Here is a 26,260-nt window from a genome sequence, read left to right on the forward strand (position 1 = left end):
ACGAATTGGAGTAATATTAAATACTGATAATATAGGTTTTTTTATATTTAAGATAAAGTTAAAAAATGTAAATATATTCTCTTTTATTATAGTATTGATGGTATGTGAATTTATAATCGAAAAATTATTATAATAAATATTAAAAATTTGTTCAAATAGATATATAATAAATACAAAAATTTGAGTAAATATGCAAGTATAAATGATAAATTCATGAAAATAAAAAATTAATTTGTTGGAAGGAATACATACCATACATTTGAATGCTTAAATATTTATTAAATAAATCTATATGATATAATTTTATTTTTTGTTTATTTAAAAGTAAAATGAGAAAAACATATTTTACTTATTTATTCTAAAAAATTAAACTACTTGCTAATATCTTATTCTAATTATTTTTTAGATAATACGAAAGCTAAAATTTTATTTAGTATTTTAATTGATTAGTAGTACCATTTTCGAAGGATATTATGATAATTCTTAATGAGCTTAGAATTCTTTAAAGTCACATATTAATAGTAATCAGGAATAAATAAAAAATTAATCAGAAAAGAAGATTTTAGTACTTATATAATTAAAGAAATAAAAGTAAAAATCATCTTTGATAAATTAATTAAATTCAGATTTATTTTCTAATAAATTTAATATCATTTGAAAATTAAGTAAGTAAGTAAATGGTATATAAGATACCAAAGAAATCATTTTTTTTAGCATAAGATGCTGTTTGTATAGCAAAAGAAGTATATTTTTATTTTTTAAATTGGCCAAAAGCCAACTTTTTAGTCTTAAAATAGCGATTTAAATTTATTTTCTTGAAATTAAATCATTCGTAATATAATTTTTTGGAGTTTATCATATAAATTTTACAATCTGACAAAATCATTTTAATAATTTATATCAACCATTAGATTATTCATTGATTCATTCATTAAATTAATTAATTAATTCTTAAAAGTTTTAAACGAATTTGGTTGCGCTCTAAGATTTGTAAACTGATGAAAATTACTATAAACTGCTATGCTCAATAGATTTGACTTCTTACTTAAGTTGTGTTCCAAATTTAGCAGAAGCAATATTAAAAAAAAGTGAAGGAGATTTAACAATCAAAATAGATTTGATACTCAAGAAGATTAAAAATTGGTAGGACTCTGATAATAAAAACAATTTAAGCTAATCTATTGCTCGTTTATTTTAATCAATTCTTTAAGTGTAAAGTTTGAAATTAGAAATGACACAAAAAAAGATGCAAGAGTATATCAACAATTAGCCCTATGAAAAAGTAAATAAAAGAGAATAGAATTATTGAGAAATACTAAAAAATTTAATTAAAATTAGGTATCTATTTTAGAAACTATTACGTATGCATTAAAAAGAATAAGCAATCCAATTTCCATAGAAAATGCTTTGAGATCATTCAAAATATACTTACATTATTAAGAATTTAGAAAAAAAAGCGGGGAAAATGATTATCCAGAATTTCTAAATCGTGGTGCTATTAAAGAAGAAAGAATTTTAAAACAATGGGAAAATCTAATTTTTGCTTCATTCATTTCTATTTAACACTTATGTAATAATAACTCTGCTTACATTAGAGTAATTGACATACTTCTATTTATTACTTAACTTGATGACACCTTAAGACTAGAAATTATCAAATAGAGTGTAAGCATTGTTTTGATTGATTGAATTGATTTTACTATTTCTTTTCTATTGAACTATTTTGAGTTTTCAATTTCTTTTTGAGAAAAAATGATAATTAGCATTAATTTTAATTTATTCAGATAGATATTTATGATTTAGACTTATTTGTTTATTTAATTTATTCTTGGTTACTTATAATAGGGTATTAGAATTCTTCTCTTAAAATTGAAGGAAGATAAAAACTTAACTTCTGATTCAGCAAGAAAAACTTTAACACTTTTAAGAGATTTATGTTACAAAGACTCATCAGCTGCAAGTTTATTAGGACATCATGAAATTGAAGAAAATATGCTCATAGTTTTGAGAAAATTTAGGTAATAATTATTTAAACAATAAAAAAATAGTCTATTTTACATTAAACTTTTTAATTTTCTAGAGGAGATAGAGAAATTGAGAATTTGGTAAGTTAAACACTTGAATAGACTATCTTTGGTTTTGACTTAGATATCTAGAATTTTAATGAGAATATGATGAATGCTATGTAAAAATTAAAAGAGTATGCAGCGAGTCCAATTGATAAAGAAGATCTTGAAAAAGCACAAAATAATATTTAAATCATTTAATTCTACTCTTTGATGCAAGTATTTACAAGAAAGCTAATCAGTTTATAAGTTCATGATCTTCTGTATGAAATAATTAGAAAAGAGCTAGAATTGAAATAAGAAATTTTAAATGAACATCAAGTTTTCCTTGAGCACGAACGTATTTTAGCTGATTCACTAGTAATTTTAAAAAAAGTATTGCTACTACCAGAAAATGCTTCAACAGATAAAAATGCTAAAGAAGATGTCCCTAAAAAGCTAGTAAATAACCTACTTCCAAATTTAATTTTAATTATTAAATGGAAAACTGATATGAAAGAAGTTATAGTGAATTCTCTTGACTGCTTAAAGATCTTCACTAATAATGAAAATACTAAATAAGGCTCAATAAAATTAGCTGTGCAGTCGAATATTCAAGAGCAACTTACAATATTAAAAGATATCTACAAAGATGATTATAAAATGGTTAAAACTATAAATAACTTATACTTCCTTTTTGCTAAAGTTGTTGGTGAATTTGCTAATTCTCTTTAAAAAACATCTATGGTCAGCAATCTTGTAAAGCTATTCTAATCAAAACAAGCTCAAGTAAATTCAATTAAAAATACAATTTCATAAGAAAATGTATAAATAAAATTATATAAATTTAGAATAAGACTGAAGTAAAAAGAAATTTAGAGTATTTAAATAACTTAGCAGAAATTCCATCTACTGCAAAAACAATCATTGAATAAGGTGGTATAAAATTCATCTAAAATTACTTGAAAGAAGAAAATAAAGTAAATTTTTTATTCTGCTTGAAATATCATTGAATTTTATACTACTTGTAATATTAGGATACAAAAAAAACTTTTTTAGCAGAAAGTGAAGGCATAGAAGAACATGTCTACAATCTTGCTGATGGAAATGATGATTAGGATGAAGAAGAAGAAATACACGCAGAAAATAGAGAAGAAGAGCTAAGAAAAGAAGAATCTTAATTAGAAACTTACAATACTCAAGCTGGTTCAAAAGAACCTTCAAATCCAGTAGAAATCTTGCGCAAGTTGATTTAAAATCATACAGAAGGTTAGTTAGTCTAATTTTTAAAAATAACATTCTAATTTAATATTTTTTATTAGAACTCTAAAAGTTTATTAATCAAGAAATCATTCTCGAAGTTCTTAAATATTTAAGATTACAAGCCCAAAACAAAGATGCTGTTTTTGCTACATTAAGAGTACTCTAATCCTGTGCCGAAGAAGAAAAAACCCTCATGATTTTAAATGAAAACAAAGCATTAGAAAGTAATAAATCTAATTAACCTTAAAAAAATAAATGTTTTATTTAAATTATATTAGGCATTTTTATTGCTCTTAACTAACATCCTACAGATAATGATATTTGCAGTCTATCTGGTTTAATTTTAGGTAAATTAGGAGCAGATTAGATTGCTGATGAGGTAAAATCTTAATACAAGGAAATGGGAGATACCTTTAACCCTAAAGATGAAGATATGATCGAAAGCATTAGATAAGCTAACATTTATTTAGGTAACCTTCTCACTTACACTCCTGAAGATGAAAGTGATGAAATTATTGAAAAAAATAAATCCGTCATTTAGGCTCTTGATAAAATCATGGTAAAAGGATTGCCTTCTAACTTTATGGTATCTTTGCTCTTATTAATTATGAGATTATGCAATTAAGGAGAATAAACTAAATAAATGCTAAGGTAACAAACAACTACTTTTTAAACAATATTTTTTAAAAATTATGAATTTATTTAAATAGAGAAAGTGGCATTCCAAAGAAGATAATTGATTTTATGTTTGAAGAAAGCAGAAATTCTGAATCTGGTAGATTAGTTGAATTTTGTATGGAAGACTTATACTCTATGATAGGAGGTAGCTCATCAGAAAATCTTTTAAATTGTCTTGACTCATAAGATGGATAGGAAATAGAAATTGAAACTGATGAAATTAAAAAAGAATACCTCTAACCAATCGATAAGCTTCTTAATTCTTAGAAGGTTTTAGAGGTTATTGTACAGCAATTAACCTTTTTGCCTCGTGAAACATTCAACACTTCAAAATAAACTCAAGCTAAGATTTACAGCCGTATTTTACGTAGTTAGTAGCTTTTGGCTAGACTTATTGAATGTGACCATGAAACATTTGCTTAATAGATTTACCAATTGATTGGAGAAGAAAAAATTATTAGTCTTTGGAATAATCTTATTTAAGAGGATAGATCAATCCCTATAAAGAGCACAGCATTTTTTAATCTTGGAAGATTAGTTTCGAATCTTGCAAAATACAACTAAACTTTCTTCCTCAAATTCTCTAGCTAAAATTAAATGAATTATGTGGTAGAAACTCTTTTGAATGCAAAAATTAACTAAGATTTTATAAACAATTTGCATGAATAAATTACTTTAAAGAATACACTTTAGTTTATTGAAAGATTCTTAAACAATTAATTTGATAAGACTAGATTGGTAGATGCTAATATTCCTTCAACATCTTTTAAAATATTTTAACGTCTTACTTCTTTGAGCCAAGAGGATTTTGAGTCTTCTGGACTCATTTGCCTTCTTCTTAAGCAAACAAGTGAAATAATAGAACTTCAAATAGAAGATTCTATTTTAGCATATGATCTATCAAAGTACAATTTGATATCTTCTATAATTAATTTCTTATCTAAGTTTGCTACAGAAAACACATCTTAATATTAGCGTGAGGATGATCCTTAAAATACAGAAGATATTGTTGCAAGTGAAGGCTTAGTTGAGCGTGCTATTGAAAGCTGTTATAAGCTTTTAAACACAACTCTTAACTAAAATAAATTCTCAACATATGCTAGCAAAATATATACAGAGAATTCTCCAATCGCATTAGTTTCTTGCTAGTATAAAATTTCAGCCTATGCCTTAACAAAAACTTTATAAATCCTATATGGTCTTATTGTTTGCTATGACAACACAACTGCTTTAATGTTTAACGAACCCTTTGAAGAAATCAGCAGCAACACTAAATTCTCAAAAGATATTAAGTTAGCTCAAACAGTTGTAAAACAATATCCTAAAATTCCTGTGCTAACAATGCTGTTAAAAGATCTTAATTAAGTTTAGAGTTTATTATTATCTGGCGACTTAAAGGGCCTGTAAAAAATTAAAGACCATGTAATAAAATAACAAATTTTTTATAAATATTTATTAAATTTTTTTTTACTTAATTCATTTTTTGACCTTTTATAATTTTATATTGTAGATATATGGAAATCTGTTTATTGAAGAAAAAATAGAAGAATAAATGAAGGGAATTGTAGAGAAGGTAGAGTAATATGCTGAATAAATTAAATAAGAAGAAGTTAAAAAGAATGAATAAAAAGAAATTATGTTCGAAGATATTAAAAATGATGATTTGTGGGAATAAAATTTAGCAAATCCTGACACTGATATAATAAAAATATTAGACAAGATTTCTATAGCATTAGAAAAATTCTCAATGGATGTTGCAAATAACAATTATGTTGTTTCTAAAGATTAAGAAAATTTGATAATCAAGTTATTACAAACTATTAGAAGCATAACAATAGACGATAATACAGCTCTAAAAGTTCACAAAATGGGAATAACTGATAATCTTTTAAATTTATTAATTGTTGTTGAAAGCTTTTTTGATGATTCGTTTGCCTACCATATTGGCAATACACTTTCTCACTTAACTAAATTCATAAAGGCTCTCAAAAAGGTTGAGAATGAAATAGATTTTATTGAAAGCATTAAAATCTTTTTGTCATTTATATTAGAAGAAAATTCTAAAAACCCAAGTATCTAGACCATACAAAGATATAAAAAGGTAAACGCTTAATTTTATTCAAAATTCTTTAGTTTTATTTTTGGAAAATTTTAATTTTAAAACCGTTTTATTTGATTTCTTAAAAATTTTTTAATTTAAAAATTTAATAGACTGCTTTAGAAATATTAGAAACTTTAAAAAATATTACAGCAGTTGAGAGCTAAATCAGATAATTTGTTACTAATAAAGGAGTTGACTAATGCATCTATCTTTTTGAAAAGTCTCTTGATATAATAGAAATCTTAATTAAAGTAGTTGATATTCTTGATAAACTTGCCTACTGCAACAAAGATGCATTAGAATCTTGTGCTAAAAAAATTACTCCTTATATAAATGTTTACTGTGAAAAACACAGCAAGAATGTTGATTCCATGTTAGGATTTGCTCTTTTAGGAGGAACACTTTGCAGAAATGAAAATTCACAAAATTTACGTAATTTTAATTATAAATTTAGGCAATTTCTCATATTTATTTATTCAGAAAATTATATTCTAAATTTACATTTATTTATTTTAAAAAAAGTTGGTTCAGATAAATTCCACCTTACCATAATTAACGGCTTAAGTAGATTCCCAAATAATAAGATACTTGCTACAAATAGTTTTTATGCATTGAGTGGTTTAGCTTATAATAATAAAGCAAACTGTGCTGAAATTATGAAAACAGATATTTTAAATATTATCAAGGAGTAAATTAAAGAATTTATGGTTGAACACTAAGTCATAGAAACTATATGTTCTTTGTTGTCAAACTTAACTTTTAAGAATGAAGATGTCAAGAGAAAATTAGGTGAGGTAGGAATCGTAGATCTTCTTGGAAAAATTTTCTCATACTATGCAAATTAGAGAGTACTTAGTTCTAAAACAACAAAGCAAGTTTTAAGAGCAATAGGAAACTCTTCCTTAACTATTGAAAATGCTACTCGTATAGTAAAATCTAATTTTGTAGGATTAAGTACAATCATTATCGAAAAGATGAAATATGAAGAAGAGGGAGATGTTTTAAGGTAATTTAATTTCAAGAAATATCTGATTTATTAAAGCTTCTTTTGTTTTGCTTGTTAAAATTTATTTATATTAAAATAATTTAGTTTAAATTAATATTTAAATAAATTATTAGGTATTGTATTGATGTTATTGGTAATCTTTCTTCTCATCAAGATAGTATTAATAATGAAAATACTCAGCAAATGTTCAAAGATGGAGCTCTTGATTTAATTTTGAAGTAAATTTTTATATGGAGATTGTATCTTAATTATTTTATTTAGAGTTATCAAAAAGAACGAATTAAATACAGATATTATTTCAAGTTGTATTGATGCCATAGATGGATTAGTTTAAAATAAATTAATTTCTGTAGTTGCTGCTGAGAATGATGCCGTTTCAGTCATTATGAAAATTATTAAATCTCAAATTTGGAATGAAGTAAATTAAAAATTTTTATTCAAATTTAATATAAATGATTTTTTTTAGAATACTGTTCTTAAAGGTACAAGAGTCTTGGCTAACATATCAAATACTAAATAAAATATCGATTAGTTCTTAAAAATAGAAATGCCTTTGTTTATTGGCTCAGTCCTTAAGAATTTAGATAAGCCTAATGATAAAATTATAAATTATGTAAATACTTTTATTAAATAATTAAAAAAACTGGATATTGATAATAATAAATTATAGTGTTTCAGAATCCTTAACAGAATAGCTAGTGAAAAGGCTAAAGATAAATAATTATTACAAAGTGGGCTTATTGAAGCTCTAGGAGAAGGTCTCTCACACTCTTAAATTAATCCTGACTGTATCTTCAATTACATCAGTCTTCTAAAATCAATAGCTAAAATTCCTGATGCAGTTTAAATTATTGGTAAAATTTCATTTTTTAAGTCCAAATTTATATTTAAATTTTAAAACAGGTGAAAAATCAATAGCAAATGCTATATTGAGAGCTAATGAAAATAAAGGAAATAATGAAATTCTAGGAATTAGTATAGTCCTTATTGAAAGAGTGTTGAAATGTAAGGCAGCTGTGAATAATATAGTAGAAAGTGGAGGTTTTGAGATATTGATACATGTTATCAAACTGTAAAAAACTGTAGATGTCCAATTATGCATTGCTGTAAAACTCTTTTATTGCAAAAAAAATATTTACAATTTTTAACTTAGGCACTAAATTGCATGAATATAATCATTGCTATGGACGAAAAATTCAGACAGCAAGCTTAAAGTTTTGAGTAGGAGCTAAATTAGCTTAGAAGCAAAGCTAAAGACTCAAAGATTGCATAACATATTGATTAATGCATATTTGCTATTCTAAATAAAAAGGAATCGGCAGAAATATCAAAAGAACTTAGAGCTTCCATCATAGAAAACTAAAAACTTACTTAAGAATAAAAAGAATTTTTGGTTTAAGGAGTTAATGTTAGATTGTATAGAGCAGAAGGGTCATTCAAAAATGCTGTTGTTTGCTTAGACAATGACTTGAAAATAGTTTATGCATACAAAAGAGGAGGAGAATAAAAGCCAAAATACAAATTTGCTCTTAGTGAAGTTACTGATTATAAATTCAATTACATTGAAAAGAATAAAGTTTGGGAGCTCTCTACCTTCTCCAGGGCTGGAGGATTATTTATTAAAAGTATCTATAATTTATATATATTTTTTTTTTCCTAATTTTATAAAATAATTTTTAATAGAACCAATCCCTGCTTAATGCTGTAGTATTTATGGCCCAAGCTACAACAATGAAAGAAAAATGATCTGCTTTGAGACTACTGATGTAGCTACAAAAATTAAATTTTAGCAAGCTTTCTTGATAGCATTAGATATTGCGAAGGCCCAAGCAGACTCAACATATAAAGAAAATTGATCATATTAAATATATAATAAAAAATATGAATAAGTAAGTGAATGAATGAGTGATAATTAATATTGTTAAAATAGTTAGTTTATATGATTTAATTTAAATTTATTATTTTATTTTTAATAATATTTAGTTAAAAAATAAATCTTTTAATCTTTGAGTAAAATATTTTTAAAATTACTGCCAAAATGAATTTATAAATTTTATTAAAAATACAAAGTATTTTTAAACATATTTTAAATAAATATGCAAGTAAGTTTTTTATCAGAAAATATTAAAAATTTTCATAATTTGGTAATAAAGATATAAAGAAATAAAATAGACGAATTTTAATTTGTATAATATTTGTCTCTTCTCAATATAGTATTTCTAAGGTGGATTAGATTTAATTTTAAAATTAAATAAAATTAGCTAATAAAAAATAGTCTATAATTGAGCAAATTTGTAATTCCAGTAAATTTTTTAAAAATAATGAATAGATTACACAAAAAAGAATTCTAAGTAGATTAATTTTTAGTAATACATTTTAGTTTCAGTTCTAAAACCTTTAAATACTATGAAATTTAGCTTAAATAATATTTATTAGTTTGAAAAATATTGAAATTATTTATGCTTAGATTATTTTTCTAATAAAAAATCTTAAAGAATTAAGCTAAAAGATCAAAGTTTTTATAATTATAATACATTTTAGATAGAAATCTTAAGCAAAATACTATTTGGTGATTATTGCTTTAAGTAAATATTAAAAATTATAAAACCATTTCCAATGAGTGAGTAAGAAGAGGAGAAAAATACTTTAGAGGGAAGTTAAAATAGTGTTAAATAGTCAAAAACTCCTATTAAAATTAGTAAAATGTATTAATCAAACCCTACGAACAATCAGTATGCTGAAATAGAAAAAGTTGTTTTAGATAGACTAAGAAAAACATCATCAACATTTTCATTTAGAGATGAAGGTATACCTGTGGTAGTCGATGATAATTAAATAGATCATAGCTTTGAAAAAAATGAAATTACTGTTACTCCTTGCAGAAGTCCACTTAATTAGAGTGATAATATGCATTATGATGCCTCTGATATTTCAATCCCATAAGGATAACATAATTTATTTAATTCATTTATAAAACGTAATCTTGCTGCTAATTTTGATAATAACTATCAATAAAACCCTTAAGATGAAGACTAGCAAAATAATGTTTAAAAAACTCCTTAGTTAATTGGAAAGTAGCCTTCTGAGGAATAATAAAATACTTATTATAATGATATTAACTTATAAGGTAGTTTTCATAATTAGAAATTAAATATTAAATAAAGCGATGAATAAGTAATTCTAAAAAATAATGCAAAATTTAGTTTAAATTAAGAAAAATGCCAAGAATAAACAAACAGCTCTAAATTAACTTAAAATAACAAGCAAAACACTTTTCAAAATTAAAATACTTAAAATATATCAGAGATTAAATTGAAACAGTAAGATGAAATTTAAATTTAAAACTTAAAAGTAATTGCTGAAGGGGAGTAAGAGGATGATTAACTTTAAGATTTAAAGAATGAAGGTAATAATTTAAAATTATAAAGTAGACGAGAGTCTAAAGAAAAAAGCAATTAGAATTATTAAATTAAAATAACATAAAATTAAGACTTTTCAGTCAATGAAAGTAATAAGGATTAAGATAATAATTATTGGGAATCCAGCTCAGCTATAGATGCATTTAATGTTTAACCATCATCTACTTCATTTTATTCTTAGAAAGAAAGGGATGCATTTAAAGCAGAGGAGTAAAAAGAATTTAAAGAAAATAATTAGTCAAACTTATTGTCAGTCAATTAACCTCATTAAAAATTTATAAAAAATGATGATAATAGTTTTTTAAAATCTTTAGATACAAAGGGAGCATAATAAAATAACAGCTTACCTAACAAAAATTATATAGCTATACAATAAAGTCAAGATTTTTTTTTTTCTGAGCAAAATACACCAAGAGATTAAGGTGATTAATCGCCTTAACCACTTTAAAACTAGAATTTTTAAAGGAATGGAGAATATAGTAATCTTTATTAAGAATTTTTGAAAAAATAATAGTAATAAATTTAAGATTCACCTGTAAAATAAGAAGAAGGAGTAGCTAAGTTTGGTGACTATAGTTCATTACGTGAAGAAGAAAGCATGATTGGTGATCATAGTATTTAAAATTAAAACAATACTTTTATCAGTAATAATATGAGTACTATTTTACAGCAACTAAATAACCCTAGTCATAATGATAGAGGTTATAATAGTTAATAAAACTCATGTAATAACACGAATCAAGCTAAAAGTTTTACTAATAATTATAATAATTAGCAAAATATAAACTAAAATACAAAGTAACCAATAAGTGAATTTAATTATGGCTCTTTCAGTAATTAAAGCTATATTAATAATTAAAATTCTCAATTTAAAAAGTAAAATACAGATAATTAAAATCATAATCATAATAACTATGTTGGAAGATATTTCCCAAGTGAAATTATAGGAAGTAGAGAAATAGCTACTACAGAATCTTATCTTCCTACTCCAGAATCATCTAATTTGACAAGCGCTTAAAATAAAGATTACAGTAAATTTAACTTCAAGTAAGTATAAAGTGAGATGTGTAGCAACGCAATGGATTAAGCTTTTCTCGATAACTCAGGAAACAATCATAAAAAAGGTAATTCTGGATCAAATTAGCTAGGAAACTTTTCTTTAGGCGGTTTAGGAGGAGGGATAGTTCATAGCGAGTACTAAAATAATTCCAAAATTTTCTAATCTTAGCTATAAAATTAAAAAAATTTAAATGATTTTTCAGGTAGTTAAAATTAGCATAGTATTTTTGCAGATTAAAATCATTAAAATATGAATTTAGTTTAATAAATGTATTAAAACTTTGCTACTATGAACTAAGGAAGCTCATATTTCCCAGGAGTAAATCTGCAACCATCAGCTCAGTTGATAAATGATCTAAATAATAGTAGGATATCAAATTTCAGCTAAAATTATGCCGAGAATTATTCATAATTTCATCCTTCCTTATAGAATAATATGGAAGTAAATAATGGAAATGGGGATTTTGTTCATAACTAGCAGTAAATTGAGTTTTTTAATTAATAGCATTCTTTTGTTATGAACATAATGAACTTCTATGAATTTCATTTAAATAAAATGAAACAGATAGCTTTAGAAAAGAATTAAGAAATCATGGTAATTTAATATTTAAAGTTTATAAACCTAGTAAAAATTTATCTTACTTTTTATTAAAGGAAAAAGATAGAATAATTTAAGATATGTAGGCTTTTAAAACCTAAGATTAAAATTACAATTTGATGCAGTAAAATATAATATAAGCTCAAGAAGAAATAAGAGTGCTTAAACAGAAAGAGAAAAGACTAGAACTTCTTGTTGATTAGACAAGAGATGATTACGAATTTAAACTTTAAGATTTAAGAGAAGAGATAATATAAATTACAAAAATTAAAGATCAGCAAGAGATAAAGCTTAAAGAAGCACAGTAAAACCTTTTATTAGAGCATGATAAAAACCTATAATTGTCAACAAAAGTTTAAGAGTCAGAATAAATGCAAGAAAAGTTAAAAAAAGAAAAGGTAATTTTAAATTTAAATTAGTATTTATTTGATAGTTAAATATTTATTGCCTAGGATTATTTATAAGAAGAATTAAATGAAACTATTCAAGATCTTAAGTTAGAATTAAAGAATAAAAATAAAAAAATACAAGACTAGTAAAACTAAATTGATTTACTTTTAAATAGAGTAACATAGCTGCAGTATCAATTTTTTATTATATATGATTTTTTTATATTTATTTTTAATCTAAAATTACTCAAAAAGGAATACTTAAAAATAGGAGGAATAGATGAATTACAAAAAGAATTAATCATCTCATAAAAAGGAGAGCCAACTAAATAAAAGCTTTGATGATATTTATTACAATCAAATTAAAGATAGTATTCAAGAAGAATCTTTTAAATATAACAATTACAGTAACAATAACTAAAATAAAGATAGGTAAATAATTTATTTATTGATATTATTATTTAATCGCTAAAAACAAATATAGGGGATAGAAATAGTAATTTGTAGATAACTTTAACTATCTAGGAGAGAAAGGAAAAAATGATAGCCCTTCTATGAATTATATGTATGATCGAACATAAAAAATGTAAATATAAAATACACCTCCTCAGAATAATAAAGGAAAAAAGCAAGAATTTTCTTATGGAAACGATCACATACACTCAAACAATTCACCCTATAATAATAATAATAATAATAAATTTAACAACAACAATAATAATAATAATAATGAATTTAGAAATCAATATTAGGTAAACCACTAAAAGAAATAGTCAGATGATAGAAATTAATATGCAAATCAAACCATAACTAATAAAAATAACTATTTCAATGTTGAAAATAATCAAAACCCTCTATAAAAGCAAAACCATTTCAGAACACCTTCTTAAGGAGAAAGAGCAAATTATTTAAATAGCAATAGCAATTCTCACTATTAAAACAACAATTATTATCAAGAAATATACATGAATTATAAAAACGAAAATACGAGTTAACCACCTATGAACAATTATACTTAAAGCTTTGTTAGTAATACAAGTAATATTAATAGTAATTTTAATTATAATAAAGGTAATTATAATAATTCAAACTAATCTAATTTCGAGTATAATTAAGCAAGTAATGAAAGGACTAAATAAAAGAATAACTTATATAATGAAGAGAGCTTTTATAACTATGGGCAAAACAAAAAACCAACTTTAACATTTCCATCGAACTAGAACTATGAAAATAACTAATAATAAATTAAATAAATAGAGTAAGCCTTGACCCAGTTAAACTAAGAAAAGCAACAAGTAATTTTTTTCATTTTTTATTTATTAATATTTCTCATATATATATCAAATAAAGCTCGAGACTTAAATTTTAAAGCTGCCTATTCATCAAAAAAATGCTTAATAGAGGCTGTAAAAACATACATTAGAAAAGAAATTAGAAACTATTGAGAAAGATATTAGTGATAACAGAAAAAGAATAAAATAGTTATAAAACTGTTGATTTATAATGATGAAAATATTTATTTTGGATTTAAAATACATTAAAATTTAAAAAGTGGAAACATGTCTGTCTGTCTACTTGATTGATAAAGATTCATCAATAATTAATAAATAAAAATATTTATAATAAAATAAGAATATTTTGGAATTAGTGTTTATATAATATATAGAGTTAATATGATTCAGTTTTTATTGAATTTATATGCTTACCAATCTAAAATAAATAAAAATTATACAATTTATTTATTAATAGATAAATGATTGAATAAATAAATTAGGTTATTCAAATTTATAAATTATAATTGAAAATATTGGATTATATTGATTGATTTCAAAAAGCCTTTTTTTATTTAGATGGCAAAAAACAATGATTTAAAAATCATTAATTTATATTTTTCAATCTCTAAAATGTACCAAAAAATATATTCATTCATTCATCCATTTATTTCTTTATTCATTAATTTAGAAATAAACTAAAATTTTTTGCATCAATTTTAAAATTTCAAATAAATCTTTGAACAAAGAAAGGAGTTGTGTTATCAAATATTTATAAATTTAAAAATATAAGAAGAAATAAAATAAAATAACATTCATTGTCAAGATTTACAAAAAATTTTAACGAAAAAAAAATTCAAAAGAAAATAACTTTAAAGGTAATTCATATCACAAAAAAGTAATTGATCAATCTAATAGTTTTAAGCATATTGAACAGACAAAATAAATGTAGGAACTTAATGAATTAAAAAATCTTGTGATTTAATCATTGGAAGCTAACGGATCATTGAGCAATATTAGAGCTTAAATTAGAGCATCTGTATTTAAAGTTATTGACCAATAAGATAACAATTAAGTTTAAAATAAAAAACCCAGTCCTTTCGCTTGGGAAAACCCAAAATGTGCAAAGTTATTTGAAAGTGAAAGTGGTGTTCTTGCTCTTTAATTGATTAAAGAATTTCTTTAATTTTATAACATGGATTACTCTAATAGCGTATTCTCTTCTGAAAGTAATTTAAGGGAAGAAGTAAAAAGAGACAAAATAAATGAAAAATTATCCTTAAATAAACCAGATGCTTAAAAACCATTACTACTCTAATTACTAGAAGAATTTAAATCTGGACGTAGTAGCATGAACTCAAGTGGAACTCAATCAGCTGCTCCTAATCCTAATACAGGAGCTTAAAAATAAGAATAAAAAAGTTAACAAGAGGGACAAGTCTAAAAAGGTTCTACATAAAGAAGTTAACAAGAGTAATAATAGTAACCTCAATAATAATAATAGCAGCTGTAATAATAATAATAACAATAGTAACAATAGCGCTAATAACAAGCTAACTACCAAGACTTATTAGGCGATGATGAATTTGAATAATCTCTAGATTCATAGAGCGATAATAAGAATTTTTAATCATAGAATAAGCCTATGTCATCTCCTTAAAATGATGATAAGAGCGCTTAAAGCTTAGAAAGTACAAGCGAAAAGAAAGCTCTTCAAGAAGCCTAGTAATTCATTTAAAAAAGTTAAAACTAAATGCGTACTGGACAAATAGGTTCTTTACCAGTTGGGTAATAATAGTAACAATAATAATAGCAATAACAACAATAATAGTAAAGTGCTGTATAATAAAATAAATTTAACGCCAACGTGAAATAATATGAACAAGATTAGTTTGATTAATATGATGATGAGATTGAAGGTGTGGAAGAGCAACTTAATGATTACTAAGAAGATATTGATGTAGATGACGATATTCTAAACTCAAAAGGAAAGAATGCAGGAGCAAGTAATTAAAGCCATTTTGAAGAGTCAGAAGACTATATAGGGTAGTCATCAAAGGGTCATGATATTTCAGTTGATTCATATGCATTAGAAAACTTTGATTATCTCGAAGATGTTGAAGATTAATGATGAAAATAAAAAAAATCTATATATTTTGCATATTAATTAAAAATATATTCTATTAAAATATATTAAGTACTTCATATTGTAATATAAATTATCTTGCTTAAATAATCATTTGTGTATTCAATTTTTATTTATAATTTTTGCATACTTTAATATATTGAAATATTCATTAAATCAATTGTTATCATCAAAAAATATTTTAATTTTTTAATAATTGACTAAATTTTTTTTATTTATTAAATTTAGGATAGCTTTTTTAGTATCTTGAATTTAATTTAGGAAGAAAAGATTTTTTATTTTTTGATTTAACCCTAATAAATAAGGATAAATTTTTAAATAATTATTAATACATTAATGCCAATACAAGCACTTCTCTTAAAATATACCGATTTCTCTCCTTTTTTTACCAATATCTGGGTAGATAAATGAAAGTTTTTATTAATTTTAATTAATATTTAAAAAGTTGGATCTTAATTTTTAGTTGATTGTCAATTAGGAAGAATTAAATTATATAAAAACTTCAAAATAAATAAATAACTGTTATTAAATATATCAAAAACAACTTATTTTTTTATGATATAAGTTTAAAATCAAAATTATATTTTCATAAATTAATTGAAAGAAATATGATAATAGACAATAAAGCCTTAATTAAAATAATTTATATTATTCTTATATAGAAGGATAAATACTAACTTACTTATATTTATTTTTAAGAAATTTTAAGTTCATAATATTTATTTTATTTATTTTTTTATTAATTGTATTAATATTTTCGTTTGCTTGCTTATTCGCTTATTTACTTACTTATTTATTTTAATTAATCTGTTTTAATTGTTATTTTAATTTAGAAATGCATAGTTAAATTAATCACTTCAAATCACTCAATTAAACTTTAAAATCATCACAGAAGTGTTATCTCTTGATCCATTATCAACAGCGTATTTAACTAATTTTTTAGCCATTTCTCCAGTATCAGTCATATTTTTACAGAGGTCTATTGCTTTCTGTATTACAAATTAAAAAATAAATGTAGGAGATGTGAGATCAAATTAATATTTACTTAGTCATCAACAACATCCCATAGCCCATCAGATGCAAGAATTAAATATTAAGTTTTGCTTGTGATCATAAAATCTTAAACATCAGGCACGTTCAAAACTCCCTATTATTTAATTTTACTATTTTAAATTCAAGATTATTATTTATATTACCTCTGTCTTTAAATCTAAATCTCCTAGAGCTCTTGTTACAGCTAATGATCCTGAAACTCTTCCTCTAATTATCATACCACCCATATCCCTATTTTTAAATATAAATTATTTTATTTTTTTCCCCTAAAATTATTAATTAAAGAGATTTTTTTTGTTTAATACTTACTTAATTCTTTTTATTTCTTAATCATTTGTTGCCTTGTGGTCAGTTGAAACTCTAACAGCTTTATCATTTTCACATAAAACTGCTCTTGTATCACCTAGGTTACCAACATAACATTTCATATCATCTTTATTTTAGTAATTTATTTATTATTGCAATATATAATTAATCACATATCTAAAAATTTACTTAAACCTTCTTTTCTTACTAAAGCTATACAAGCACAGGCACCTTAGTCACTAGCTCCAACTAATCTTAATTTATCATCAGTTTTTTTAAAAATCTAAGTGAATAATTCTTTAACTGGGACTTCTTTCTTATATTCTTTCTTGAAAATCTTTTGAATAAAAATATTTTTATAGCCATTAAACTTGTATTTGGTATTTTAAATTATTTTAATTCTAAAATTTCATATTTGCTGCGATAATTAGAAAATTTTTTTCAATTTTTATATATTTATTGATAATAAGTACTTCAGGAATAAATTGCACACAACTTTCAACTACTTCTGAGCCTCCGTGTCCATCAAGAACACCATAAAATCCTATAAGTCCATCATTAAAGGCATCGTCTACAATAAAATGAGCTGTTGTTTAATAAAAAATATTAAATATGTGAGAGCTTAATAGCTAAAAATTAACTCCCTCTGAATATATTTATAAATATTTTGCTAAAAATTAAAATTGTTTGCTAACTATTCAGCTAAGTAATAAAGAAATAGATAATGAATTACCATCTTCCATGCTAAATCTTGCTGGATAATTTTAATCCTCTTTGTAAGCATACTCCTTAAGTATTTAAGAGTTTTTTACCTATACGAATCTCTAATTATTTCCTTACATCATGCTAAATCTTTATAAAACAAACTTTATTTAATTAATTATAATTTTTTTATAAAATTTTCTTTATTTTTTAATAAAAACTTTACCTTCTCTAAAATTTTAATTATCAGATTTATTTTCTTTTCTTTTATACTTCTTTTTAATGTAGTGTCTTTTATCAAATTATTTGCAAATATCTTTTTTCTCTTTATCAAAAAAATTAAAAAGTTTCTGATTTATTGGTAAATACACGATTACCATTATATCAAATATTTAAATTAATTTTTCAATTTTAATTATCGTTTGAATGAATGAATGAATGAATATATATTTTTTGAAAAAGTATTTCATTCATTCCTTTTTAATTGAATTAATAAAAATATTTATTTTTGATAATAAATAATCAGAATAGAAAAAAATCTATTATGTTAGATAATAATTAATTTTACTGACATACAATTAATATAAATTTGGAAGTATTTACAAAATAGAGTTTTATATATTAAGGAATATCAATAATTTATATATTTTTCAATTTTACAAGGACTTTATTTTTTTTTCTTCTTCCATAAGCTCCTCTTCATCTGAGTTAGAATAGTAATTATTTGGCTATTCGTTATTGTAAAAGCAGAGCATAAGCAAAAGCTCTAAGTCTTTATTTTTTCTTCTAATTTAAAGTTTTAAATCTTCAGATAGAATTTCTTTATCATAATCTTGTCCAACTGCATCGAATATTGTTCTATTTTAAATTTATTTATTTATTAATTGATAGAATTTTTTATAATTTAATATAAATTGTTACTTTGTTAAGAAGTGGCTGATTTCGTCAACAGATATTTCTCCTTTATTTTAATTTTTTAACAATTATTTGAGAAGCTGGTTACTCTAATCAAATATTTCATCATAAGATATTGTTCCATTTTAGTTTTCATCAAGAAGCTATTTATTTTATTTTATTAAAATATAAGTTTTTAAAAAATATAAATAATACCCTCATAAAAAGATCGATCTTTGCATTATCTGTTTTGGCTTCTATCATATTAAGGGAATAGATAAAGCCTTCCCAATTCATCCCTCCTTAGTCTTTTGTTACAAAAGCATTTTAGCTTTAAAATATTTTTTCTATCTATTCATTAGGAGCAACCAGTAAAGAATCAACACCTCTCCTAAACGATATTACATCAACTCCTTCTTCTATCACTGATTTTTATAAAATTAATTTTAACTTGATATTTAACAAAATTTATTTACATATTTTTGGAGATTTTTTTAAAGGGTTTCTATATTTAGCTTTATAGTGAATTAGTGCTTTGAATTTGCTAAATAGAAGGTGTAACTGATATCTATCAAAACTTGTCTTTGAAATGATTTCTTGCACATTTGCTGCTTCACTTAATAAGTTGTATTTCTTTTTCATTTCAAGATCCAAAGAAGTATATTTATCACTATTTAAATAATAATTTATTTTAAACTAATTTTATAAAATTAAAATAAAAAAAAGTGCATACATATTTTATTAAAATTTAGCTTTCAGTTTCTGTTTTTCCATTTCATTTTGGTTTTAAGTTTATTGTGTTTATATAATGTTTTCTCTTAATTTTTTTGGTTATTCTATAACTCTCATACGGCTATTTTCTTTTTTTAGATATTTATTGTAACTCTCTTTAATCTAAGGAAGACTTTCTATTATTTAATATTATTTTAAAATATATTTATTTTTTTTTAATTTTTTTACTAAGTTGTTGTCTGTTTTTAAATTTTTGTGGGGTAGCAAAGCTATCTAATCTTTTATAAGGTGATTATAATGGTTATTTATTTAAAGGACTCATAAAGCTAGCTCTTGAGTATTAATAATTGCTAGGAGAATTCAGATTGTTAATAAGTATGCAATTTTATTTGTTTGGAGTTGGATTTTCTGATTGAGATATAATAGAAAATTTTTCAAAAGCAGATTATCTAAACTCATTTATGTTTTTTTATTAATCATTATTATTTACATCATTTGATTAATTCATTTATTCAATACTATTCATGCTTCCCTTTGTTTATTACATGCTATTAATTAACATAGCTGATGATCGACCTGAAAAATCATCCAAATCTATTTGATATATTATTGAATACTAGGTTTAAATTGAATGAAATAAAGATATTAAATTACCAGTAATGAAGCTCTTCTTATTCTTAAAAAAATTTTCTATTTTATTTAAATCATTGAGATTATTTAGTTTTAAAAGCAGTGTTTAAAAATCCTTTTCACTTGGTTTATTGACTTATTTTGATTCATAATATTTTTACCAAAAATTATTTTTTGGATTATTAGCTAATTTAATTATTAATTTATCATAAAAATTTGTTTCCTTGAAAAAAAATATACATATAATTATGATGTTCTAATCTATAGGAATGTCTTGTAAATACTGTATAGGCGTTTCATCCAAAAGGGAAATATACTTAAGTTGATATGGAAGAGAGAAGCATTAAGTGCAATGCTCTAATAGGTTTTCCAGTAATTATTGATTTGAGGAAAAGTTGTCTTTTAGGATCTATTCAGTGGTATTCTTTTAAATATATAAATAAATATTAGTTTTTCAACAAATATATCATTTTTATCAAAGATTTCGCGAAATTAAAAAATAAAGATTATCAAACACTAATTTAATATTAGTGGATGGTTTTTATTTGCTGTTTATTATAGAAAGAATCAATCAAATAAACAAATTAAGATAATTTACATAAAAAGGTATCTTATATTCAAGAGCCTCAACTATACTCTGCTTAAAATGATTTATATGCAAAATAAATATATTTCTGTAAAGCTAATATTTCGACTTATTTTCCTGATTATAAATGATATCTGACCTTCTTAAAGGATGAAAGTCTTCTTTAAATTTTTTCATTATAGATAGATTTTATATTTGTTCTTTCTTACTATTTTCTAATCTATTGCTAAAATGAGAATCAAAATTCTATATGACCTCTTTAGAAGTTTGTTTCAGCTTATTTGCAGTTATGAGGTTTCCTTAATTTTTATTTATTAATGCTTTTATAGATCTTAAAAGTAAAACATTAATAGCTATCCTTAACTATGATATAATAATTTACCTTTATTCCATAGCTTATCTGAATTAATTCATACTTATCTACTATTGATTCACTGGTTCATACCCTAACCTATATTATCATTAAATAATTACTCTATTATAACTGAATAATATAAAATAATACAATTTGCTTAGCTTTTAGTTGCTATTAGGAAATATATTCGCAAAAGGCATGTGAATATTATCATTTTTAAAATGTTAAAATTATTTTTTGTCTTTTGCTTCATAAATATGAGGTATTTTTTGTAGGTAGTTATTTAACAATTGGTTAGTTTATTTAAGTTTCATTTTCTAGGGAGAATACTAAATCATATCTTTTTGAAGATAAATAATTTTTTAGCTTCTATTTTTAGCTTTAGTATTCATATCCTCATCATAAATCTAAGTTGAAATGTTTTGCAAAGATTCATAAACAGGTATTACTTTATTATCTCCAACCTACTTTTCAACATAATAATATAACTGTTATTATGACGGAAATCTGTTATAGGATTTTTAAGATATTTAATTCTTGCTATCTAAATCATTATGTGTTATAGAAAAAAATGATTTCCTATCTAAATTAGAAGTGCTGTTGTTTTTCATTTCGTGTTTCTAATTAATTATTAACTTTGTGTTTATAAATTAATGTGTTTTAATGAGCGAAATTATTCTTTTAAAAATTAGATCTTAAAAATAATCAATCAATTATGTATGTATGAATATATATCAAAAAAGAACCTACTTTATTTCAATAGAAAAAGTTACTCTAAAAAAATATAAATCTATCTCAACATAATAAGTTGTATTTAATATATTATAAACTTATTGAATAGAATTTATTAAAAAATACTTTATAAAATTTGAAATTATTCTTTGAATATTAAAAACTCTATATGAAAGTCTATATAAATAATAAATTTTATAAAAATACCATCTGGCTGACTTAGTTTATTTCATAAAATAAGAATTGTTATTGACCAATTATTCAAAAAATCATTCATTTTATTTTTAATCCTTAAAGATAAAATTATATTGAAGATGAAAAACATAAAATTAATTTAATGGTGTAAATATAAAATTTGTATTTGATTTAAAGGGATTAAAAATTGAGACAAAATCTATTTTTATTTATATGGTATAAAAATATATGTTAAATAACAACTTTCTAATATAAAAAAAGTGTTAATAATTATAAAATTTATTTTTTATTTTAATTTAAGCTCTATAAATTAATTAAAAATATATACATATAAATTAAAATGATAAAATATGTATTGCATTAATATATTAGGAGGCAAAAAATAGATTTTATAACAAAAGTAAAATAATATAATAATTACTAGTTTCAATTTATACTGCAAATATTAATTAGATAATCTTATTAGTGTATTTATTTTTAACATATATATTTCTAATAGAGTTTCTAAATTATATTAGTAAAATTAGTTTCATTATTAAATCTTTTTTGTAAAATTTTTTTTTATAAAAAAATAAACTTTAAATTATAAATTTACAAAAAACATGCTTTTAATTTTATTGAATTAAAATAATATTAAAATTTAATAACAATAAAACTTAAAGAAGTTATGAATTTATTATTAGAAAATTGTAATCAATACTATTAGTAAAATATTAGTCATACCAACAGTTTATTTTTATTTTTTAACAGTAATTCATAAATACTAATATCAAAAATATCTATTATTTTTATGTTGCTGAACATTATTAATAATTTAAAAGAATAAAAAATATTTGAATATTTTTAGAAATATTAATTAGAATTCAGATTTCTTAAAAATAAAATTCAAAAGTAGTTGATGAGAAAACATAAAATAATTAGGATAAAATTTAAATAAAATTTAATAATTTATAATTGAAGTTGTAATTCGAAAACTGTAATCTATACTATTAGTAAAATATTAGTCATATCAACAGCTTATATTTATTTTTGTTACATTAATTCATAAATACTTATATCAAAAATATCAATATTATTTATGTTGCTGACTATCATTAATAATTTAAAAGAATAAAATATATATTTGAATATTTTTAGAATTCAAATTTCTTAAAAAATAATATTCAAAAGCAGTTGATGAGAAAACATAAAATAGTCAGGATAAAATTTAAATAATATTTATTAACGGATCAAACTATGCAAATAAAATTATAAAATCATAGCTAGCAGAGGTCTAGATTAAATAAATTCTGATTCTTTTTATGTTCTTTATTATTATAAACGAATAAATTTTATAGTTGATTAATAAAAATAACAACTAAAAACAAAAATAAGATTTGAAAATATAATTTAAAAATAGGTATTAGTTTTTACAGTTAATTTCACTAAATTAGATTTCAAGGAAAATACTAGTGTATTAGAAAAGTTTAAGCCAATGCTATAATCATAGTAAAATGCCTAAACTAGCGAGAGAAGCAGGGTACTTATTCTCGCTAATTCTTGTGTCCATATCCTATATGGTGTAACCACAATTCTTTTAGTCTCTTTTGCAGCTGTAAAATTAGCTTAAAATGAAACTCATGCAGAAAATGGAATTCAAAAAAACTGGGAAAACAATATGATTATTGACATATAAAGTAGTAGATATGATACTTGTCCTTTGGTAAGATTTCTTGATAGTTTTTCATTAACTAAACAAATTTATATAATACTATTTTTTTTAAATTTTGAGTTTGGTTTGAACTTTCTGCATAATTATTAAATCTCCATAAATTAAAATGACAGAAATTAATTTACATATTTTTACTTTCTTTCAAATTTAAATGTCTTGTCGTACATGAGCAGCATTCATCAGTTAAATAAAAATTATAATTTTATATTTTAGGGATATGAATCTATGTTTTCTTTTGAATGGCCTGGCACAATTCCAGCCTGTAACTGCTAATTATGGAATGAAAATCCAACTCGTCCTCATGGGCCAGATGGAGAATTTACATAAACTAATTAAAATACTCACAATTTATCTGAATAGGATATAGAGGAATAAAAAGAGGAAAAAGAGAGTAAGTCCAATAATCAAGGAAATTTTATTTAGAATCACCTTAAAAAATAGCAATTTAACTAAGAGGATAATTATAAATAAGAAAAATAATAGGAAAATAAAGATGAGAAAATTGGAGATGCTAAGAAATAAGACTTAAAAAAGTAAATTAATCACCCAAAACGTAATAAACTAGACTAGGTCAATGTGGCATATAATTAGCCTAATCCTTATCAACCTTCTAAGGAAGATCTTTTAGCCAAACTTAAAAAATACGGCTAAGAAAATAAAATTTACACAGAAGGAATTTGCAACTGGAATTAAACTTAAGCAGGATGTGTTGATATATAACCTGTAAAATAGCAATCCTTCACCAAATGGAAATAGCGTTTGTAATGGTGTGTAGCTCGTGCATAGGCAGTTAATATGAGCATAATGTAAAAGTATTATGATTACGAAAATGGTATTTGCAAAGATGAAAATCTGAGAGTATGTGGTGATCCAGAAGATAAGAATTATTAGTACTGCTTTCCAAAATAATATACATAATGCCCAATAAATGGAATATTAATAACTACAACTCCTCCTAGAGGATAAGAATAATTATACTATTAGTCTCGTCCTATGCAATTTAGTAGAAATTAGATGTTATACGTAAGTAGAAATTTACCGAAACAAATGCCATTATCTGACTTTTTAGTAGCTGAGGATAGCGTTTGTATAGAAGATCCAAAAAATAATATATCTAAAGATCACTAAGATTATTATCTTCTAAAAAGCTAAAGAAAAAGATGCAGTAGCAACATTACAGATGATCGCTATGTCATAATAGACTCTTAAGGTGAGCAAAGTTTTTATTATAACAATTTTGCTTTACAATACAGAGACTAATTACCTGATTTCACCTTAAATAATACATACATCTATAATTTATATAAGCATCAATACATTTATTGGAAGCATGAATGTGATGAATATATGAGCTATTTCTTATCTGATAAAGATTTCGATCAATTCTACACTAGACAAAGAACTCTGAAAATTATAACTTATGTTATATCAATAGTAACTATAATGATTTCAACTTTTGAGTTGCTCTTAATTTGCAGAGTTCCTATGGTGTTAAGATTTGAAAAAGTCATTCTTTAATATAATCCCGTTATTGTTTTTGTGCTCTAGTTAATAGTGCTTCCTTTTAGTGCAGCAGCACTTCATTAAGCAAATGTACTTTACAACATAGAAAAATAATTATCGTTAAAGCAATGCACAGATGAATTTACTTTAAAGCTGATAGGTACTGGAAGTATTTAAATTCACTAAGAAATAAAAAACTTCAATAAAGGATAGATTATCTTTATTTGTCTAATTTTGCTTGCAAATGCTATCAATTTTCTTTTAACACTTTGCTGCAGCTAAAGCTCTGCTTAACCAAAAAAGAAAAGAAGAGCTAGTACTTATTGAGTACGTTATAAAAATATATAAAATATTATCTAAAAATAAATTATTTATTTATTTGTGAATTTAATTCGAGTAGGTTTAAATTTTTTGTTTAGTAATTAATATATTTTTAGATTTCATAAATACTTTTTTAAATCTGATTAATTTCAAATTTTTTAGTTAAATAAATTTTAAAATGAAAAATCAAATAAGTCTTAATTATGTATGCAACTTGAACTAACTCATTATAAATAGTTTAATATTATGTTTCAATATACTAACCCCACAACATTTATTTGTCAAATTAATTTCTTATTAATTTATTAATAAATAAAAATAAAAAATGGTTTGAATATTTTTAGATTTTATTTATAAATCAAAAAAAATAAATGTATCATTTTTATATTAATTTTCCAATTTTTTAATTAATTTTTTAATTTAAATTAATTTTAAAACAATAATTTTACACGATTTTAACTTAATAAAAAAAATTTAATTTTTAATATATTAGAATATAATTTTTTATGATTTTCATATTCTATATAATTAAATATTCTTTTTTAATATTCTAGCTCCACAAAAT

General features: G+C 23.0%; 6 protein-coding genes across 6 annotated transcripts; 4 read left to right on the top strand and 2 right to left on the bottom strand. All coding sequences in view use genetic code 6, as the record gives it.

Annotated features, from left to right (window-relative positions):
* Positions 1–677: 677 nt before the first annotated feature.
* On the top strand, positions 678–8,949 carry TTHERM_00537400 (hypothetical protein; the record flags this gene model as incomplete). Its single annotated transcript, XM_001023550.3, has 20 exons — positions 678–743; positions 959–1,282; positions 1,339–1,665; positions 1,846–2,018; positions 2,081–2,834; positions 2,897–3,025; positions 3,083–3,314; positions 3,368–3,532; positions 3,587–3,959; positions 4,019–5,408; positions 5,497–6,087; positions 6,198–6,519; positions 6,610–7,093; positions 7,207–7,311; positions 7,355–7,511; positions 7,560–7,706; positions 7,764–7,947; positions 7,997–8,199; positions 8,247–8,718; positions 8,777–8,949. The coding sequence occupies 20 exons, from the start codon at positions 678–680 to the stop codon at positions 8,947–8,949; spliced, it is 6,771 nt and encodes a 2,256-aa protein (XP_001023550.2).
* Positions 8,950–9,565: 616 nt separating this feature from the next.
* Positions 9,566–14,055, top strand: TTHERM_00537410 (hypothetical protein; the record flags this gene model as incomplete). The annotated part of the gene is made up of 6 exons (XM_001023551.2): positions 9,566–12,166; positions 12,226–12,567; positions 12,622–12,749; positions 12,814–12,990; positions 13,043–13,853; positions 13,909–14,055. The coding sequence occupies exons 1-6, from the start codon at positions 9,710–9,712 to the stop codon at positions 14,053–14,055; spliced, it is 4,062 nt and encodes a 1,353-aa protein (XP_001023551.2). The 5' UTR covers positions 9,566–9,709.
* A 549-nt stretch (positions 14,056–14,604) lies between these two features.
* Positions 14,605–15,960, top strand: TTHERM_00537420 (fop amine-terminal dimerization domain protein; the record flags this gene model as incomplete). The annotated part of the gene is made up of 1 exon (XM_001023552.3): positions 14,605–15,960. The coding sequence occupies exon 1, from the start codon at positions 14,776–14,778 to the stop codon at positions 15,958–15,960; it is 1,185 nt and encodes a 394-aa protein (XP_001023552.1). The 5' UTR covers positions 14,605–14,775.
* Positions 15,961–16,841: 881 nt separating this feature from the next.
* Positions 16,842–18,179, bottom strand: TTHERM_00537429 (protein phosphatase 2c; the record flags this gene model as incomplete). Its single annotated transcript, XM_001470948.2, has 7 exons — positions 16,842–16,964; positions 17,021–17,122; positions 17,172–17,259; positions 17,338–17,461; positions 17,524–17,671; positions 17,808–17,920; positions 18,068–18,179. 7 exons carry the CDS (start codon positions 18,177–18,179, stop codon positions 16,842–16,844), a joined length of 810 nt encoding a protein of 269 aa, XP_001470998.2.
* A 507-nt stretch (positions 18,180–18,686) lies between these two features.
* TTHERM_00537430 (protein phosphatase 2C containing protein) lies at positions 18,687–21,844 on the bottom strand (the record flags this gene model as incomplete). The annotated part of the gene is made up of 11 exons (XM_001023553.3): positions 18,687–18,894; positions 18,958–19,094; positions 19,147–19,355; positions 19,407–19,600; positions 19,664–19,838; positions 19,891–20,256; positions 20,317–20,478; positions 20,533–20,716; positions 20,891–21,209; positions 21,261–21,329; positions 21,384–21,844. 11 exons carry the CDS (start codon positions 21,842–21,844, stop codon positions 18,687–18,689), a joined length of 2,484 nt encoding a protein of 827 aa, XP_001023553.3.
* A 1,673-nt stretch (positions 21,845–23,517) lies between these two features.
* On the top strand, positions 23,518–25,701 carry TTHERM_00537440 (transmembrane protein, putative; the record flags this gene model as incomplete). Its single annotated transcript, XM_001023554.2, has 2 exons — positions 23,518–23,862; positions 24,085–25,701. Exons 1-2 carry the CDS (start codon positions 23,635–23,637, stop codon positions 25,699–25,701), a joined length of 1,845 nt encoding a protein of 614 aa, XP_001023554.1. The 5' UTR covers positions 23,518–23,634.
* Between the last annotated feature and the right edge of the window lie 559 nt (positions 25,702–26,260).

This window comes from Tetrahymena thermophila (genome assembly GCF_000189635.1).
Source record: "Tetrahymena thermophila SB210 genomic scaffold scf_8254428, whole genome shotgun sequence".
In the NCBI taxonomy this organism is placed as follows: domain Eukaryota; phylum Ciliophora; class Oligohymenophorea; order Hymenostomatida; family Tetrahymenidae; genus Tetrahymena; species Tetrahymena thermophila.